Source organism: Alosa alosa, chromosome 12 (genome assembly GCF_017589495.1).
Source record: "Alosa alosa isolate M-15738 ecotype Scorff River chromosome 12, AALO_Geno_1.1, whole genome shotgun sequence".
Lineage (NCBI taxonomy): Eukaryota > Metazoa > Chordata > Actinopteri > Clupeiformes > Clupeidae > Alosa > Alosa alosa.
Window position 1 is genome coordinate 6,677,548 of NC_063200.1, and position 20,263 is coordinate 6,697,810.

General features: G+C 41.6%; 2 protein-coding genes across 3 annotated transcripts; one reads left to right on the forward strand and one right to left on the reverse strand.

Annotated features, from left to right (window-relative positions):
• Positions 1–842: 842 nt before the first annotated feature.
• On the reverse strand, positions 843–13,885 carry miga2 (mitoguardin 2). Of its 2 annotated transcripts, none has more exons than XM_048258929.1 (16): positions 13,728–13,885; positions 12,181–12,417; positions 11,616–11,820; positions 11,037–11,152; positions 9,854–9,974; positions 9,614–9,744; positions 9,054–9,171; positions 8,811–8,917; positions 8,594–8,703; positions 7,723–7,795; positions 7,545–7,631; positions 4,775–4,873; positions 4,353–4,487; positions 3,820–3,873; positions 3,613–3,729; positions 843–3,320 (listed from the first exon to the last, which is right to left on the reverse strand). In XM_048258929.1, exons 2-16 carry the CDS (start codon positions 12,274–12,276, stop codon positions 3,081–3,083), a joined length of 1,809 nt encoding a protein of 602 aa, XP_048114886.1. In that variant the 5' UTR covers positions 12,277–12,417; positions 13,728–13,885; the 3' UTR covers positions 843–3,080. The 2 variants fall into 2 exon arrangements, with proteins under 2 accessions (XP_048114886.1, XP_048114885.1); XM_048258928.1 differs by having other exon boundaries at positions 13,667–13,885.
• Positions 13,886–14,438: 553 nt separating this feature from the next.
• Positions 14,439–20,064, forward strand: LOC125304546 (alpha-N-acetylgalactosaminide alpha-2,6-sialyltransferase 6-like). Its single transcript, XM_048258930.1, is given in 7 exon segments — positions 14,439–14,646; positions 15,159–15,226; positions 15,783–15,980; positions 16,365–16,774; positions 17,138–17,245; positions 17,989–18,109; positions 18,111–20,064. Coding segments are annotated over 6 exon segments (924 nt in total). The 5' UTR covers positions 14,439–14,646; positions 15,159–15,202; the 3' UTR covers positions 18,174–20,064.
• Positions 20,065–20,263: the final 199 nt, after the last annotated feature.

A 20,263-nucleotide genomic window follows, 5' to 3' on the forward strand; every position in this document is an offset into this window, starting at 1 on the left:
AATGTCCACATTATTTTTTTTTATTCATTTAACAATAGGCTACAATTGAACAATGACCCTTATCTGAAAAAAACATAGCTGAAATCCTTGACCTCCCCTCCACCTGCCCTGACCAAAATCTTCCCACTATACAGATGGGGGGTGTGGACAATATGGAGGCCTTTGAATAGACCCTGCCTTGTTAACTCAAATAACATGCTGAAACAAATTCTGATACAAACCATTCAAGCTTTGAGGATGACAAAAAATATGGTTTCCTTATAAGTGTGGATAATCCTGGAAAACCGAGCAGAACAGGAGTATTAACAAAATGAACTAAACTTCTGTCTAAGTCAAAACCCCCTGGTCTTTGTCCGATTCCCTAGGCAAAAACCAAACCTCTTCTCTGCAAAGCCAGTCACCCACTTGTATGTGTGCACAAGTAACTGTTGCATTTTTGCAATTAAAGACTAGACTGGTTTTGCCTTTAGCCATCATCTCTGTTTTCACAAGGCTTATTATAAATACACATGTATACTGAATATGGGCCCACAAAATGGCCCAAGGCAATGGCCACCATTAGCTACAATGTACAAGTTGGGGAAATTCACAAATAGGTGGTGTCCGTGGCAGTATGTTAAAACATTCCATCGTTCACAGCTCTCTGCAAGACTGTTCAACCAGTTTTCTCCAAGTGTGATGTGGGTGACCATTTGGGGCTTTCATGCATTTGCAACTGCCATATCAAGCTTATATAAATAAATATCAAGATACTGCTTGTATAAACACATTTGCAGTAAATCTTTTTTTTCTGAAAGAGGGTTTCTCTAATCCCTATACAAAAAGGTTAGCAGACTCATGGACAGCTTGGGAGAAGGCATGAGTATATTTCATTATGAAAACAACAAAATACCATTTCATGAAAGTACAATGTCAACATTTTGCTCTGGCATTGTTGAAAAAAGGTATACAACAAAGGCATTTACATGATCCTTGCATACATACACAGATTCAAGAGGAAACACTGCAGATTTTATCTTCATATCATCAACAGCGAGCAACCTATGTGTATTCATGCATTTTCAGTTTTTGGGACAGCCTCTAAAAAAGCCATTACAGAAAAAGGTCCATTGGCTTCATTACAGCATCACAAGAACCAATGGAGGAACCCTACTAGGCGTTTCCTGTGAAGTGATGCTTCCCTCTACTTAATGGAAAATTACTGCTGCGCCTTTTCCCTGCTGTGATTATACCAGTGATAGGGCGATGTCTGGAGCATCAATGCAAAACTCCAAAAAAGAGGTCAGTTTACTGTATGGTCAAGTTTATATTGTTTTAAGGATTAGAGTTCTAGTTTTGAACACAGACCTCCTAACATTCTCCTCACCTGATAACCTCATATGGTAGAATTACTTTATATACAGTATTACACGGAGTGCAATCATTAACTTAGTAAACCGCAGAAGTCAACTTAGCCTTTAAGATCTCAGATAGGCCAACATTACAGGCTGACCTACGCCAGAAATGGTTCAACACAAAATAAAAAAAGTAAAATCACATAAAATCACAATGGATAACACCAACACTGTGTGCGATGTTCCTACTTCATAAAGTGCAAAAGGAGCAGAGGCAGAGTTAGCGGGTGTCGGCAACAAACACATTACAGATCAGAAGGCATTTTGGGGAAAATAACCGATAACATATTAAGACGTCCTGTCAAAAATTACGATTATATTTACAGTTACCAGGTCTATGATGACAGCAGCCATTTTCATTGGCAGAGTGTCAGCCTCAATGCCATTTTGTCCCTGCCCCTTCAAGGAGATCAGAGGCGAGGGGGGTGTAAATGAGGGTGTGTACACTGATTATGTCACAGCATGTATGCTCCCACAGCTGCCACAACCACAACGGTCAAGTGTGAACGCTTAGCTCACAAGTGGGTGTAGGAGGAAGTTACAATGTGTGTGGGTGGGTGGGTGTGTAAAATGAGTGGTGACTGGTTTGAAGGTGTGTTAGTAGGTGAACGAGATAAAGGGAGAAAGACAAACAGACCAAAAAAACAAACAGAGAGACAGCAGTGAAAACATAAAGAGTGAAGAAATGTATAGGAAGAGTAATAAGCCAGATAAAGTTCCAAAACCAGACACTGAGTTGTCACAGCGATGTGATTGCCCTAGTCAGCCTATTTAGATTTGGAGAAGAAAACAAACACTCCTCCATCCCAGAATGCCTCAGTGAGAGCAGGTAACATAAGAGCATGATGTGATGATTCATCACTCCTCACATGCCACAACTAACAGCTACTCTTCTCAATTCATTCTGGGAAATGTCCCTTTCAATTCAATAGGATAGTGCCATTCCATTATCATGGAATAAATAACCAAAGCTCAATCATTAGTAATTCATACCCTTCACTTCAATTTGGCCAAAACTTGGGTGTGGTACCCCAACCACATGACACCCATCCACCTTGCAACCACATATTATTGCATTCAGTGATGTTATATGCAATAACACAAACAAACAAATATACATACATTTACATACACACAAATACAAGATTGATAATATTAAAACTGATATTCAAGACACGTTTCTCCCCCCCAACATTTCAAAACCCAAAGAGGAACACAAACCATTTTGTTCACATCCACAAGTGTACACATGCGTGTGACCATGTGTCCGTGTCCGTGTGTGTGTAAAGGCAAGGGATCAGGATCAGATATCAGAGCATCAGTTAGCCTTGGTTCTCAGGTACAACTCCTGCTTCAAGAACAAGGGATGACTCAGCTTTAAGGGGTCTATCTTGACTGTGAATGTCTGGACAGGCTTGTCCAGTTTGTAGGGCTAGTTTAACAGGTTCGGTTTGCTAGGATCGGTTTAAGGTAAAGAGCTGGTTAAGAAGGTCCGGTTCACAAAACTTTCCTTTGTGGGATGGTCCTGGCTACAGAGGTAACCTGAAGTCCATTACAGTAGGTCTACTTCACAGATCCAGCTAGCAGAGCTGGTTCAGGGGGTCCGGTATGCAGTGCTGGTTTAGAGGTATTGTTTGTACAACCAGTCTGGATGCGCTGCAGTGGCCCAGGACAACAGTCCTAGTCTCATTCATGTGCAGCATCGGAGTTGACCTGTTCTTTGTCTTGCTCCAATGTTGGGCTGTGTGTATTGTTGCTTGGTAATGCACCATTGGATGCAATCAGGCTATCTATTCCCAGGTAGCCAAGTAGGATGTCGCTACGGCGGTGCGAGAGCCTGAGGAGGTCTTCGGCCAAAGATGGACAGGAGACGAACCGCACTTTATCATGATCAAACATGTCTTTGAGGTACTGCAGCACTTGTTGCTGTGGACATACACAAACATTGCAGTGGTCAGTTTCATTCACCGTGATTCATGATTATTCAATGGAAACTAGGCTTAGCATTTCCTCAAGGTCATTCATTCACCCACTTTTGCCCCACATTAGAATGATAATTCTTATGTAGACTAATTTATTAAGTACACATTTATCAAATAACCGATATAATCCCACTTCCATACATAAGAGTACAAACTCAGACAGTCACAGTGCAAATACACACACACGCACGCACGCACGCACGCACGCAACTGGATGAGAGGTATGAGGAGCCCACCTTGAAGATTATGCACACCTCACTCAGGTGCTGCCTGGGCCCCAAGAACCCAAAGGCAAGAACTGGACTGACGTGTTCCGAGATTGAGTAGAAGTGGGAAATAAACCCATCAGGGACCTGCAAACACAGGAAATGGAAATGTCACACTGACACTGTATTGAGAAGGTGTGTGTGCCTTGGTTGTGGTTTGCAACCTCATTTACTCACCATCAGTAAACGCCTCTTAGCCTTCAGTACAGACCAACAAGCTGTGGCAAGAGCCTGCAACAGGGAGAAAAACTTTAACTATGGGCTTTGGCTATTTTCCGGGCAATTTTACTACCTTTACTTTTAAGCTCTTATCTCTTCATTATAAGGGCCATCTATACATGCTTATATCTTGTTTTTTCAGGACAGTCTAGGCTACCCATATCTGGGGGTGTATGGCAATACAGAGTACAGAGGCATGATTCATTTGTGAGCTATGGCACCGAGATTAATAGGTGTGAAGATCAATTCAATTTCTCACAAACTGTTCATCAAAGCAACTAGCGGCTAGTACCGTTGGAAAGCTGAAGTTGTGCAGCTTCATGTGATATGCATGTGTTATCTGTGTGATGAGTACTCTGTGAGTAATTTAACAGAGACTAATGGGTTTGTGAATTTGGACGCAGTGAGCACAACGTCACCATAGAGTTAATCATCCATCCAATTACTTTAGTAGTCCACCAATAGTGTGTCAAGTCAAGTCACACACTTACAGTTTCTTTGAAGCTATCAGATAGCCAACGGTTCCTCAAGACAGCAACAACGGATGAAGGGGGGCTTTCAAGGTCCTCAAAGGCATCCATTAGAATGAAGTCCAATACAATGTCAAAGAAGTTCATACACACCACCTGCGTTCAGAGATAAGTACATCAACAAAATGGATGAAGGTATTGTTATGACCAATACACCATTTCCATCTCTGTCACTATTGGTAAAAAAAATAGACAGAAAATTTGACTGCAGCTATGCATACAACTGAAAAATAAAGCACTTGGGATGGGATCTATCATATATTAGAAAAGCATTCAAACACACCAAAAACCCACATTCCCACTTTCTTTTCAAAGACACACATGTATTAGTTTCTCCATTAGACAGAACTGAGTGAGGCGGTCTGAAACAAAAATGTACTGACCCCTCGTCCTTCTAACTCCATCTTGGTAGTGGGCCAGGTCTCCTCCCTCTGGGTATACAGCAGCATCTCCTCATAACTCTCCAGGAAGGCCTTTGGACTCTAGAGGCATGCAAGAGGAGAGAGGGGTAAGGCATACCACCAGACTCAGTGGTTGGACCCTTGCTTTTCCAACTGTACATATTACGTTTTATTATATGCCAAAGACAAGGAAGTGAGTGAAATTGTAGTTAATTTCAAAAACTTGGAGAAATTACTTGAAAAGCACATTCTTATTATTATGCTCCATTGTGGCACAACTCATGAATACCAGAGGTGGGAGTAAGTCACACATGTGCAAGTCACAAGCAAGTCTCAAGTCTTAACCTTCAAGTCTCAAGCAAGTCCAAGTCATTTTTTGTGACAGTCAAGCAAGTCAAGTCAAGTCATAGCTTGGGTCAAGCAAGTCAAGTGAAGTCATAGCCAAATCGTTGAAATTCATGATGATTTACCCATGTTTTCATTTTAAAATAAGCTACAATAGGTTAGTTATGAACTGCTGGAGTTTTATTTGTAACAAACAAATAGACATTGCATTCATTCAAGCCACATAGCCTACATCTGAACGGTTTAAATGTATATGAATAAAAATAAATGTATTTCAAGTAGACCTATTATAAAATTGCCTATTATTGTTTCAATATGCCTCAAAGCCTAGTTACATCAAATCATGAAAATATATTCAAACAGTTCAAGTTAAACCTGTCCTGACCTGTCACATCTCCAGGGAACCAATAATGTTGAAAAAGTGAACTAATCAATCAATCAAACGCTGCCGCCGACGTCACTGCCAAAGTTTGACAAGCGCGACAGCGCAATGGGTTTTAGGAGGGTTTAGGACCGTCAATGCTATATCATATTATACATAAGCCTAACATGTGAAATAAGCTACTTTTCTATGCTGATTGCTGCCAGTTAGCTAGGCCCACTTACTGTTGTTAGCCTACTACTAGGCTGTAACGTACAGTGTTGGGGAAGTTACTTTTAAAAAGTAGTGTTTGCTTGTTACTCGTTACTTCTCAAAAAAGTAACCCGTTACTTTACTTAGTTACCCTCTATGGAAAGTAACTTTTTACGTTACTCGTTACTTTTACGTTACTTTAACGTTGCTCGACTTCGGGCGGAACCCAATATCTGTTCCTAAATGTGTAAGCCTACATAAAGTTCTTCTATGGACAGGTATTTCTTTTGTGCTCTTTATTATAAAAAATGCCACAAACCGAGCACTTGACAAGAAAACATTGGGCTTATAGGCTTCAACACCACCACTAAAGCCCTATGAAACAATATCAAATAACATAGCCTCGCTACATCTTGGGCATATAGGTGAACACAAAATATATGAGGGCTTATTTTATAGCCTTATACTCTTTCATTAAACAGGCGCTCCTCCGAAATTTGGTGCAAAGCTAGTGCAAATCGTATCAATAGGCTGGCAGTTGAGTAAACGGCAGTAGACAAAATCAGGGGACAGTGTAGGCTACAACTAACACTCACATTCCTCCCCTTAGTTTCAACGAGTTCAAAGTATTGTCAATAGGCTACCTCCATCCCTCAGACGTTAGCGTTGGCTGCGTCTCGCTTGCCATGATTGCTCTTCATTGCCACCAGCCTCTGTCACGTACCGTGTGGAGCTATAATTGCACTTCATGCTACCAGCCTCTGTCACGTAGGCTGCCGTGTGGAGCTGGTGCCTATTGCGCAAGCGCGCAGCTCAGAAAGCAGCGTCGCTGTCAAATCTGTCCCTGGGAAAAGTAACGTTGCGCCAATATGAAAAAGTAAGTACGTTACGTTACCAAATTTTCAGTAGTAACGCGTTACACTACTTTTTACTCGAAAAAGTAGTTACGTTACTGTAACTCGTTACTTTGTAACGTGTTACACACAACACTGGGACGTGTTTAAGAGGGAAGGAGAAAGAGAGGCGCTTACATTGGTAACATTTTCGCTATATCAAGATTAAAAAAAATCAAAGTTTCACTTTGCCATTTCACACATTTTAACCTAATATGGCGTTAACTAAAAAGCATAATATATTCAAAGCCAACTCTTAACATGCCTCAAATTTGACGTTAGAAACCGAACACGACTAACTTCGGATGAAAATCAACGTGGTGGTGGTTATGTCGCTATTTTGCACACTGGCAGACTGCTGTTCATTTCTCCTTTGACTTGTCAGATACATCATCTGTGAAGCCAAACATTATTATGTTTTGGTATAAACGTAGAGCCTTCCATATTTGCAAGTTAGCCTACCACAGTCTGTCTCATTTAATCTGGCACTTGCTGTTGGTTTGTCGCGTCACGTCACTTGGTACAATGACAGGTTCGCTCGCGTGACGCATGCAACAGAACCTAAGCAGATTTTCTAAAATCGTAAATTTAACTTCTTAATATCTATGAAAAAAATAAAGTCATTTCAAGTCATTTGTCTCAAGTCTAAGTCAAGTCTCAAGTCATAAATAGCAAGTCAAAGTCAAGTCGAGTCTTTTATACATGTTGATCAAGCAAGTCTCAAGTCTTAAAAAATGTGACTCGAGTCCCCCATGTCTGATGAATACAAATAGCAATCTACTACTCCTCTTGCTAATTTCACAGAGCTTGTTGCCATTGAGTCAGTGGGCTGCAGGTTGAGTACTAATTTTAATGATCCACTTAGATGATTATGTCACTGACTGCAAATAAATAATGATAGGCAGAGAAACAAGAACAGAGTGAGTTCATCCATGTTCACCTTATTGGCTTTGGCCATGAGTCCAGAGATCATCTGTTTCCCTGTCTCCACGAAAAACGTCCGATGGGCCTCATCAACAAGGAGAATCTACACAACACAAACCCAGAGTAAGATGGCTTTATATGTTTATGTGTACATATACCAACACCCACAAAAAAGAGAAACTTTGTCTGATTACCTCAAATGCCTGTCTGATGCAGTGTAGTTTGGCCAGAAAGTCATGGTCACTATAGCACTCCAATAATTCTGTCCTAGGGAATAAAACAGATGGGGGTTGGTCAAGAGTATATGTAAAGGCACATTCACACCAAGAACGATAACTATAAACAAATATCGTTCTCGACGTTCCCACATAAACTATAACGATATGAAGAACGATATCATTGGGGATCACTTTCAGAGCAATTTTGAGAACGATAAAAAGCTAATAGCCAATCAGAACCCATCAAATTTTAGCCGTCACATTCATTACCAAGGAGAGACTTTGTTTAATTGTTGTTCAGTGTGAACGCTTTTATCCTTATGGTTATAGTTATCGTATATATCATTATCGTTTTTGGTGTGAATGGGCCTTAAAGGAGCCATATGTAAGAAAAATATTTCAATTAATCATAAAATGGCCCTGATATTTCACTAGACATGAAGAAATCATGTTCATTTCAAATACTTATATCACTGACAACAGTAGTCCGGCCAGGATATTGTCATTTAAAAAGTGAAGTTGCAGCCCTCAACTGATGTTGATGTTGTGTTTTGTCATGTCATGTTGTGTTTTGGCCTGATGCGCCACCCTCCACCTATCTACTAATCAATGAAGTCAGTAGTGTTTCGCCATCCGGGTTGGCAACCTCGAGTCAGGGGGGAGGGGGAGGGGATACACCGCTCTTCAGTATTTTGAAAGTGATTGCAGTACCAGTTTTGGCCACAATCTTACATATGGTTCCTTTAAGGCTTTCATACTGAATGCCTGGAGTGAACATACTTTGGGTCTACATTACAGGAATGGCGGTCTCTGTAGGGGGATGATTAACTGCCTGATGAGGGCTCACCTGAGGGATCTGCAGACCACCTTGTCCTCACGCACCAGCTGCAACGCCTCCTCATACAATGCAGATGGTCGCAGGGGCTGATATACACATTCCTCTAGAGAATCAAACCACTACAAACAAACACACACACACACAGTTAACTACCGCACATAAATCAACTGAGTAGCATGAAAGTGTGGGAGGGAGAGAGACAAATGGAACAGGTTTAAGAGCTAACCTCTGCGGCAGAGAAAAAAGACTCATCCGATGCAATTGTTGTGGCATCGTCGTCATGTAATCGACTGGAGATCTCGACGTTTGGCAATATCAGCGTTCCTTCGCTCTCTGAAGAGCACAGGCATAAGTCAACACCGACAACACACACATACAAAGAAAATAAATATCATAAAACATAAACATGTTAGTGATTTACTTTATTTGCTACTGTATTTTGTCTGTGTGTGTGTATGTGGTCACATACCCAGATCAGCAAGCAGGCTTTCAGGAGGGATGGTTGAGCCAAAGTCTTCCTGCAGGTTGTAGGCTCTGTGTAGCAGGGACTCAAGCTTCTGGGCAAACTGTGTGTTTTGCATCTCAACCTGGCATAGATGAATTACACACACAGCTAAGCACCAAGCAGCACGTGTTCATACCAACCACATATAACACATGGACCTTTAACAAATCAACACTAGTCATACAACTAACACCTTCCAGGCACTGTGTTATCTAGTTATTGTACTACTTTGAAGTACTGATTACCGTAACTATGAATGAATAAAAGTAGCCTAATGCTATAAACTTCAGTCAGTGTGCTGTCTACAACTGAACAGAGGGCACTGTCACAATTGAAATCATGTTAGATAAACATGCAGTCTGGCCCTCTGAAGAAAGATATATGAATAGTATTTGTGGTTTCTATGTGTCCACAGTCTATTTCCTTTAGGTTACATCTCTAAATCAATGCATAATATGCAAGCTGTGCATTTCATATACTTGTTGTGAAGGGGTAAGGTGAATGTGAAGTATTTTTGTCATTACTGGAAGTGCATTTGCTGCCCCCTGCAGGGCTAAGCTGTTACTGCTAGTAGAGTCATTCCGTGAGCGAGAGCGATGCCGGATGTTCAGGGCCAGCTCCCATTTCTGCAGAGCCTCTTCAAATAACTCCATACCTAGGAAGAGAAAAAGAAAGAAAGCTCAAGTAGTTTCAATTGTTGTCACGGTGACATCTCAATATAGATGGACATGTATGTAAATAAATAACTGCTATTGAATACATACCCATGAGGTAAAGGTTCTCTGCATTGACATCGTCTACTATTCCCGATTCTTCGGCTAGAGCTGCCACCTCCAAAGGCATTGACTGACTGGGCGAAAGGTTGGGAGAAATAGGTACACGCATCTAAAAAAAAACAAAAAAACATTATACTAATAAGACAAGTTTGTACATGCTGAAAAGCTGAAATAGAACGATGGCCCACAAAACCAACCACATTAGACAAGCTAAAGCAGTGGTCCCCAAACTTTTTCTTCCGAGGGCCAGCTCACTATGCCTGGCTCCAAGAGAGGGCCAGAGACTCGGAGTAGTATCAGTAACCATAAATAGCTTAGTGCTGTGAACAACAGCAGTCTACCTTAGTTGAATATTCTATTACATTTAATCATAGGCTATTGCAATTTAATATTATTGTTAGCTGTGTTTATATTGTCATCATGCCATATCAGTGTAAAATTAAATAATACTAATAAAAATACGTTTGCATTCCCAAAAGTATTAGCAGGGAGTCCCAAAAGTATATTTTATTAAAAAATGTGTGAACTCTGAATTCAAGTTGTGAATATCCTACAAATAATTTAAAGTTCTCAAACTATGAGAATTTTATGAAGTGCTGAAGTGGTCTGAAATGACTTCACCATTCTAACTTTCAGTCACCTGATAAGAACTTTGTGAACTCTTTGTATGAACATTTGAACGAGTGAAAAAAAATAGAAATAATTATCCCAGAAAGTCCCAGAAATATGACTTGAATAGAAGTTAGTTAGTTATTAACAATTAATTGATAAACTTTTAAAATACTTTGAGCACTGATGCAGTCCGCATAGGCCTCTTACATTGTTTGATGGCAAACGCAAAACAGTGCCAAAACAACCACCGGTGGACAAAATGAGAGTATTACATGTGTACTGTTAAGACTCGCCATAGAGAATAAATGGGGGAAATTGCGGAGGTTTTAGTTTGACGATGTTGTACTCCCGTGCGGGCCGGATGCTATATACTACGGACATGTTTTGGTGGGCCACCCAAAATGAGGTGGCGGGCCGTAGTTTGGGGACCACTAAGCTAAAGCATGAGTGTGGATGTGTCAGTGGCCGTGTGTGTGTGTGTGTGTGTGTGTGTGTGTGTGACCTGCAGAAGAGATACTGTGGCACTGAATGAGTGTAGGTGTGTAAAAGAGTGACCTACTGAAGCAATGCTGTGTGAGGAACTGGAATGCTTGCTCTGCGCCAGGGAGGAGATGCTGCTCACGGTGTCCTGGCTGCGAGTGCTGGGGCTCATAATCTGTCGCCCCGGCGTGGGCCCTAACACAAGCACCCAAAATATTACACAACCCTCCATAACACGCAATGACACTGGCATAGAGAACAAACCTGTAAAAACATGCGGTTACCACCTACAATACTGACTACAATGAATTCCATTAAACATGATGTTAGGAAGCTCTTATTTTTTACAAATCTCAACTACAGGAATGAGGAAGAGTTGATTGTGTTAAAATGACATTTACATTAATTACCAGCAGCAATCATTTCTCCCTCTAAACACCACACGCTCACATGTGATGTTAACATCAGTCAGAGTTTAGCAGTTATTATGATATTAACGCACCAAACAATTCAAAGGCCCAAAGAAACACGTTGAAGATTTGATCTGCAGTGAATTTCAGTGGACTGCAGAGCTCCCTCATTCCTGAGGAGATCCCAGGATTATTGATTCCATGATGCACTAGTTTGTGACATCAAACAAACAGCTCGACAAACTCACCTCTCTTCAGGGAGGCGGGCCGTCCCGAGCGGATCAGCTCTGGTATGGGTACGGTCTTCTGGGCATCTTTGGACCCCAACTGTTTCCGCTTCCTGCCACGCCGTTTCAAGTGGTGGGCAGTCAGCGCCAGGGCTACACTGCCCAGCGCGGTGGCGAACAGAACCTTCTTCAGGCTGGGAGAGAGGCGCAGCTGAGAGAAGATGGACTGGAAGAGGGGGTGGTGGTGAGACAGGAGAAGTGAGAGCAGTGGAGCCATGAACGGGAACAGGGAGACAGGAAATAGAGGAGATTAGAGCAAGGTTAGGGTTAGGTTAGATGTGTTGAGGCAAGAGTGAGAGAGTGAAAGAAGCAAATGAAATGGATGAACAATTAACACCATGATAGCTACTTTTTAGCACATCGAAGACAAGGAGGTTTTATGGGTGTGTAAGAGAGACATGGAGCGTTAAAAACAGAAATTCCATATTTGTGAGGCTGTCTGATATTGAATGACTGAGGTGGCCAGAAGAAACCTTTCTCTTTCTGTCTATGAGTATGTGCATGTGTGCATTGTGCGTAAGCTCACCTGGCCAAAGGTTGAGTAGAGAAACACAGGGATCTCGGCCACCGTCATAGCCAGGGCCTGCATGATGGACATGCCCTCAGCTTGTCTCAGAGACATCTCAGCTCACGCCTTCCCACCGCGCCAGCAGTCCTTAAGGCCTGACCCCTAAAGGGTTGAGATTCAGCTTGGTCGTCTGTCACTACGTTGCCTGTGGCTCTTCACTGGGCCCTTGCCTTCATTTTACCAGTCCTGCAGTTCCTACGGAGCAACAAGATGACTAACTATGAGTGGAACAATCAAGAAGATGATTCAAAACAGGTGGACATAATACTAAAGTGAGGAGGACCACACAAGCTATGCAAGTGTGTGTATGTGTGTGTGTGTGTTTCAGTGAGACCACAAAGCCCTGTTTATCGATTGTGGAACATGAGTACCTCAGAGCACCTCTGAGACAATGTTATCTAATCACTGGGCGTGTGCAAATATTTCCTTGTAATGACCTTTCAATTAGGCATCACATTGACATTTTCCTCCCCCTTAAAGTCTCTCTGAACTGAAATGAAATGAAATGTCTGAAGCAACAACACCAAATGTCCGTCTAGTCCAATAACTAAATTAAATGTCAGAGTAATGTCAGAGCTAACTACTTAACAGGTTAACAAACTCTTATCACTCACTGAAATGTGACTAGACATTGCGCCCTACATATTTGTAGGGCTAGGTGTTACGATACTGTATGTGATAACAATCTTCCTCTGACACCTCATTGGTCCACCTATGCACGTTTCAGCATGCCCTTGGTCAAGGCATACAGCTCATGGCAAAACATGCTTTTTAGACACTAAGTATCCACTCCGAGTATGCTTAACGTAGTGTTGAATGAACGGGACAGCCACATGACACCGGTACTGCTGCTGCATGGTGCTCGCTACAGTAAAGATCAACGCAATGACATTGGCACACCGGCCACGTAAAGTTGGCTAGCAAACTAGCTAGCGTCAACAAAGACGAGTGATTGATAAATACTTGACCCAGCTTGATGAAATGTACACAAACACCGAAGAGAACAATCTTGGTGTGACCTAACATCTATAAACATTAACTATCAAAGTTAGCGTCAAGTGTAACCCTACTAGCCATTAACCTAACGTTAGTTGAAAGGGATATTGCCTAGCCTAGCTTGCAAGCTCGCGGTTGATAATCGACAACTCCGCTTTCACACCAGTTACTATAAATCGGACAACCATTTCGATATTCACAATGTTAGACTTAGAAATACAACATATTAACTTTCAAATGCTCCGTTTGGAATGCAGGTCTTGTATATGCTAGTTCGCTAACTAACTAGCAAACTGAGCTAGCGAAGTTTTCTACTAGCCAAATCACGTTGACTTGCTACTCTAACGTTAACTCATAATGTTACGCTCTCTGCCCGTGTAAGATCACAATGGTACTTCTGTTTACCTTTCACCTAACATAATTTACAAATTAAGTACACATTACTTACTTTGCCTTCCTCTTCATCTAGTACAGTAGAAGGACATCTTCTAAGAGCGTCTCAAACTAACCTATGATTCCAGCTGAGGAGGTGTCTACTCGTTGACAGATTCCAGTGTCTACCAATGACTGCTCGATGTTTCAAGAATGGAACGCGACAGCGTTTGCTGAATGACCAGTAGGATGGATGACTTTTGCTTTCCCTCTCTGAATGTGCTGCGCGACCGCAAGATGCCAAAATGCTTATTGACCTCTCTGACCTACCTATCCTACATGTGGACTTATAATTGATTGCATGTACACCTGATCTTCTTTATTAGGGCTGTGTATATGGCTTTATATATCGGTAAAACTATATTGTGATTATTGTAATTGTTTTTAACAAAACTGCTAAATATTTGGAGGTCTGCAATATAACCTGGTGGTCACTTTAAATTCATGGGTCATTATCACATGATGATGCTGAATAAGTAGGCTATGTCTAAAAGGTCAAAGGATTAAACTTCTGATAAAAACTAGTAGAATAGTCTATTATATAATTGAAATAATAGCATAACTTATCTGGAATAGTGCTAATAGAAGACTTTAGCCAAATTAAATAAGATACAGCCCCACACATTTTAATCATGTCGCAATAGAAATAGAGGCCTACATTTCATTGGCTAAAGGCGTGCAGAGGCAGAATTATTATGTGCACATTGAAACAAGACTGAACAAGTTTAGTCTCTACTCCAATACCGACTCCTAAATTAGTGAGAGCCACTCCTGCAATTTTCCAGTAGTTTTATTAAACCGGTGCACTAGTGGCTCAGATTCACCAATGTTATTTCCCTGCATTTTAATACACCGCAGTGTGGCTTCATCATGATGACGCAGACATCTCTCGAGCCCAACCACGCAGATGCAGAGAGACGTGAAGCAGCTTCCCTGATGTAGCCTGCAGAAGCTCCAAGTATCCTCTGCAGAAGAGGGATTTGTCAGTATGTCGGGGTAAGTCAGATAATTATTAACGTAATCGGATAAACTCCGCTATCCGATATCTTAGCAGCCTTGATCTCGACGTTGAGTACAGATGCGGCGGCCATGTCTAGACAAGCTGCCCACGAAATTATGATAGCCCAGCCATCCAGCTTCTCGCGCATTATTCATGTTTTGCCATCCATGTTGCTTGCTGTTCCTTAAGTATTTAACGGTGATGAACGACGATTGCAGTAATGGACATATTTATCTCCGATGATGAAATCATATTTTGTAAACAAATTGTCGTATAGCGGCATGGTTATTCGGTCTAGTCTCCGCTTTCATATTAGGGCCTGTCATATGATGGATTCTAAAGCACGGTCTTTCGGTGTCCTATTGACCATCATGCCGAAAAGAGGAGAATACCATCATCACACGAGGTGCATGTTTTGAAGCTGATGCGATCTGTAAACGCTATCATTTTTTTTTACGCCGTCATAACCACATACTAATTCTCGTCTCTCTCTCTCTTGCTGAAACAGGGAAGAAGATATGAAAATGTGATTGCACCCTCTCTAATGGAACTATGGGATTTATTTTGGTTGAAAAGGTGGGGATTTTAAAACTGTTACTTGCTAATGTATGAGAGGATGCCTGTTATATTTCAGCTGGGTTGTCTCATTAGTGGTTATTAGGCCAGCCTGTTTGACTTAATTCTAATCACCTCTTGACTCTTGATTTTCAAAACATTTATAGCGAAAGTTTAAAATGTCTGAGCTGTTTTTTGCAGATATTTTGAACTGAGGAATTCAATTAGATAAGTAGACATAATGTGGCAGTATTGCTCAGTCTGCATCTTATGGCATTACTGGATACCTGCCATCAGAACTGTGGCAGCTAATTAACACACACATATGCCAAACTTCAAACAGCACTGAGAGTAGGAGACAACCTAGTTGAAAACAAAATTTAGAAAGATAGTGTAGTTAACAGCAACACCAAACTATGTCTCTCATATGAGTGGTGCTAGGTTATTGTTGAATTGTATAGAGAGAACATTTTCAACACACATGCTGGTTTGAGCTGGTTTGTAACTCAACACAGCTTTAGGGTAATGCACCACTGAACACATCCCTGTGCTTGTTTGACTGTTTCCATGGTAACAGCCAGGGCATCAGAGTCAGCGGATGGTGGTCTTCGGTGCCATCTTCCTCCTCACAACACTGCTCATCCTCTACAGCTCCAACAGCGGAAACCAGCTGTACAGTGCTGTCGGAGGAGGGAACTATCATTACGTGTCCAAAAACACAAATCTGAAAAGATGGGCCACAAGAGATGCATATGTCCCGGTCTTTGGAAACAAGGTGAATTTCAGGCGTGTGGAGATCAGAGACATAGGGAGTGCTCAAAATGAGTACTTGAAATCATGGACATGAAAGAATGTTTATACTTATAGTGCTTGCTAGTTAGTAGTTACATATCTATAAACCTCCCTATGGTTTTGTATTACAAGATTCAAGAGTTAATGCTATTGCAATATGCTAATCTGATCTTTAACTGGCTTAGTTCTTAACTTAGACATAAATGTTCATCTGTCATCCCCACTATGGGATATGTGCTGTCCATCACCTATCCATGTGTGCAAATACAATTATGTTACTTTCTTTGTATGCCTGTGTGTGCTGTGTGTATTTGTGTGTGTGTGTGTGTGTGTGTGTGTGTATGTGTTTGTGTGAATGTATCTGCAGACGCTCTTGCTGCGCTGTGGCCAGTGTGCCCTGGTGACGAGTTCCAGCCACGTGCTGGGCAGCGGTGTGGGTCCTGAGATTGACAGTTCTGAGTGTGTGATCCGCATGAATGATGCTCCCACCTCTGGCTTTGAGAAGGATGTGGGGAACCGAACTACCCTGCGCGTGGTGGCACACTCCAGCGTGTTCCGTGTGGTGCGCAGACCCACTGAGTTCCTCAACTTGTCCGCTGACATGTCCATCATCTTCTGGGGCCCACCGACCAAGATTGGGAAAGAGACGAAGGGCACTCTGTTCCGGCTCATCCAGAGGGTTAGTGCCACCTACAGGAACGTCTCGTTCTACACCATCACCCCCAGCAAGATGAAGAAGTTTGACTCGCTGTTCCAGAGGGAAACTGGCCGAGACAGGTAGTGGAGTGGAACCTCTCACTTTCAAATCAGAAATATTTCACATTATTTCTTAATATTATTTAAAATATTATATTAGCTCTTTATGTTTAGCTCAATTCTTGTAAACATGATCATATGCAGAATATTATTTTTATACGGCTCATCACAATGCTGTGGAAAGGGACTGTCGGGACTTTTTTTCCAATAACGACCAACGGATAATACAATATTCCTTACCTGTAATTGTATTGGATGGATGTCCTCAACTGAAAAGAAAAACACTGCAACTGCTGCACTGTCTGATATTTGTGAGAGAGGTGGAAGGCTTTCTTGTAATTGTCTTTTCTTTCCTGCTCGTCTGTCTGTACTGCGCTGCCACAGAGAGAAGTCTCGCTCCTGGCTCAGCACCGGCTGGTTCACCATGGTGATCGCCATTGAGCTGTGTGACAATATTAAAGTCTATGGAATGGTGCCACCCAGTTACTGTGGGTAAGGAGACATCCCCAACCTGAAGACAATCTGTGCTGTTCTGTTCAATTTATCTGTGCTGTTCTGTTCAATTTACATTTTCAGTTTACGTTTAGATTTACAATTCCTTTGTGTTTGCTTACAAGATCATTTAAGGGAAGAAGATTGTGTTTCAGTGTTAGGTACTGATCTATTTTGTGTGAAGCAGCAGTAACAAGTGTCAGTGAAATACAATGTTATCATTAATTGATGGGTCAGAGTATGCCAGAAATGATGCCAGCCAGGTTTCCTTAAAGTGGCATTAATGAACATTGCTTACATGCCAAAAGCTGATTCAAAATCATCATGAACTAGTGCCATCTTTCTTGCGCAATGCACTCTACAGTATGTCTGTTGTTGAATCATGAAAAGATAAACCCTCATTTTCTACATCCACTTCCATTTGCTGGAGGGATTGCCATTTTACTGAGAAGTTGTGGTAGTCTGAGAGTGTGTTTTTGTGTGTGTGTGTCTGTGTAAGTGAGAGAGATAGAGAGACAGAGAGAGAGAGAGAGCAGAATTGCCAAAGGGTGTAGCAAAGGGAAGCAGCTTGTTTATGTGGAAGTGGACTATGATGCAGGTTGTGTGGAAAACAGAAAAGATAACAAGGTTGAGTTTTGCACGGCCCAAACTCGGCCCTCCACTGAGGCTGCTTCATGTGAATATTAATATATCTGCCCTGTTCGATTTTAATTGATGGCAACACTTTGATGTTTGCATTCCAGACGGAAGCAGCCAAAGCGCATGCCGTATCACTACTACAAGCCCCGTGGGGCTGACGAATGTGCCATGTACCTGCAGAATGAGAAGGGTCGTCGTGGAAACCACCACCGCTTCATCACCGAAAAAACAGGTGTTTTCACGCTGGGCCAAGCTCTACAATATCACTTTCTCCAATCCCACCTGGTAAAAACATAAAACTGGAACCAACTGGATGGCAGGATGTGTTTGGAGCAGAATTTGAATGAATGTCTCTGAGGGTTATATAGAGTGACACAGAAGAGATAGATACTACCAAACAGAGCTTTCACTGCAGTAACAGGCCTCCCTCCTGTGAGTAGAGGTGTATGAGGTGCTTTCAGATTCAGGCCGGGAGGATCTGTGGCAGCTCATAGAGACTTTTCCTAAAAATCTGACACTTTCAGGGTGAGTAAGCTTCACACTTTTCAAATCCACTTTGAATGACCATTGATCCATCTAAACAACAACTAAAAATCTAGAAAAAAAAAAACATCAACATTGCGGATGTTGTTTTATAGATTGAAATTAGGTACTGTGAAAGAATGTGCTGCCCCCCTCTCCGTGAGGACTGTAAACGTGTTTTGTAAATTAATGAAATGCTAATTGAATGATTTAAATATGTATTTTTACATGTTTGTAATATTTCTCTTCACTCTGCCAAATCATGACTGCTGTAGAAGCAAAAAAAAAGGAAATCTTGACCATTACGTCGCTGTGAATTTTCTGACCCTTGTAAGTACATTTGTTTTTTTTAGCTGACCAGCTATTTCAAGTACACAGTTCTGTGTCAAACCCAGGTTTGTCCCGAAGCCACTTACTTGAAATAGGCCTCAAGCCCTGTCTGCTGGGCTTGTATGCATCGTTGTTCGATGTTACCTAGACGATACTGTAATGGAATGTTGCTGCAGCACTGATGCTGGCATCCTGACTGACTGTAGCCTCAGAGTAACGCACATTTAAACCTTTGTGATTCAGTATTAAGGTCACCTGGTTGGTACTTCGTGTGTTTCTACTATGCTTGTTCCTTGATATCAGACTTTAGAGACACCTCTGGCATGCATCAGCAGAGCATTTGTTTGCAATGCCTTCAGAAACACTTTTGTTAAGAACCATGATGGTGGCAGAGTTCATGGTGGGATAACTACTGTGGGACATTTTAATGGGAAAAGAGACAAGGGTGGCAAATGATTGTATGGTTACACAGAGAACTGCTGTGTAATTCTATTGGCTGGAATGTATACCTTTAGCATTCCTGTAAACAAAATTCTCTTTCTGCACATTAAATGATGATGTCACCCCCTTACAGTATACTACAACTGGCCCCTATGCTGGACTTCAACTAAGATTCACTGCCACCAAAACGGAAATAATTGATGAGAGAAAAATGGAAAAGTATGAAAGTAGCCCCCAAAGCTCTAGCTGGTATGTCTTGTTTGGAACCTCTGCCACACCCTTGGAAAAAGACATTTTAGCCATGGCACCATTAATTTTCCATCACCACATTAAGCTCTCAAGAGTATGCTAGCATCCCTGAGTAACAAGAAACAAACAACACAAGCCAGACAACCAAAAAAAAAGATGACCAGATGTCAGTGTTCTGTCATTCTATCTGTTTCTGAGTCAGTTCAGGCTACAGGTCTGCAACTTATTTTGCATGCTAGAAAAGTGGAAAAGTATTATGATTATAGACCCTTTCAAGAGAGTTCCATTATCAGCATCATAGTTGGCCCCACAAGACTTCCTTTTTAACGTTCCATATGTTATCTTAATGCAGAGGAAGTAGATTGGGGCCCAAATAGAACGTTCAAGCATTGTTTTTGTTTACCTTGTTGAAAGGGTCTATAGACATGCTCTGGAGGGAACACACTGGCAGAACTGTGAACTGACTTGACTTGTCCAATGGAATGGATTGGAGCCTTCGTGCCGTCTACTTAAGCCTGCTAAGAAGAATGTAAACTTGGTTTTCATCACTGACTTTTGCTGTATTGTTTTCCCATAGATGAAACTATTGGAATGTTCTGTGGTACATCTGATCAAATTACACTTGTTTAAAAACCAAACCCCTTGTTCATGCATTTTCTTTGCTTTGTGGGTGTGAAACTACATCAAGGAATTCATGGTTCCCCCTTTTAAACACATACTTGTCTTTCAAGTGTATTTCTGCACAAAACTGCTCACATGAAGTGGAAAAAATAGCAGTCCCTTCTATTCTCTAGCTGAATCGCGGTTGCAGCACCGCTTGAGCCGTACCTGAGACGT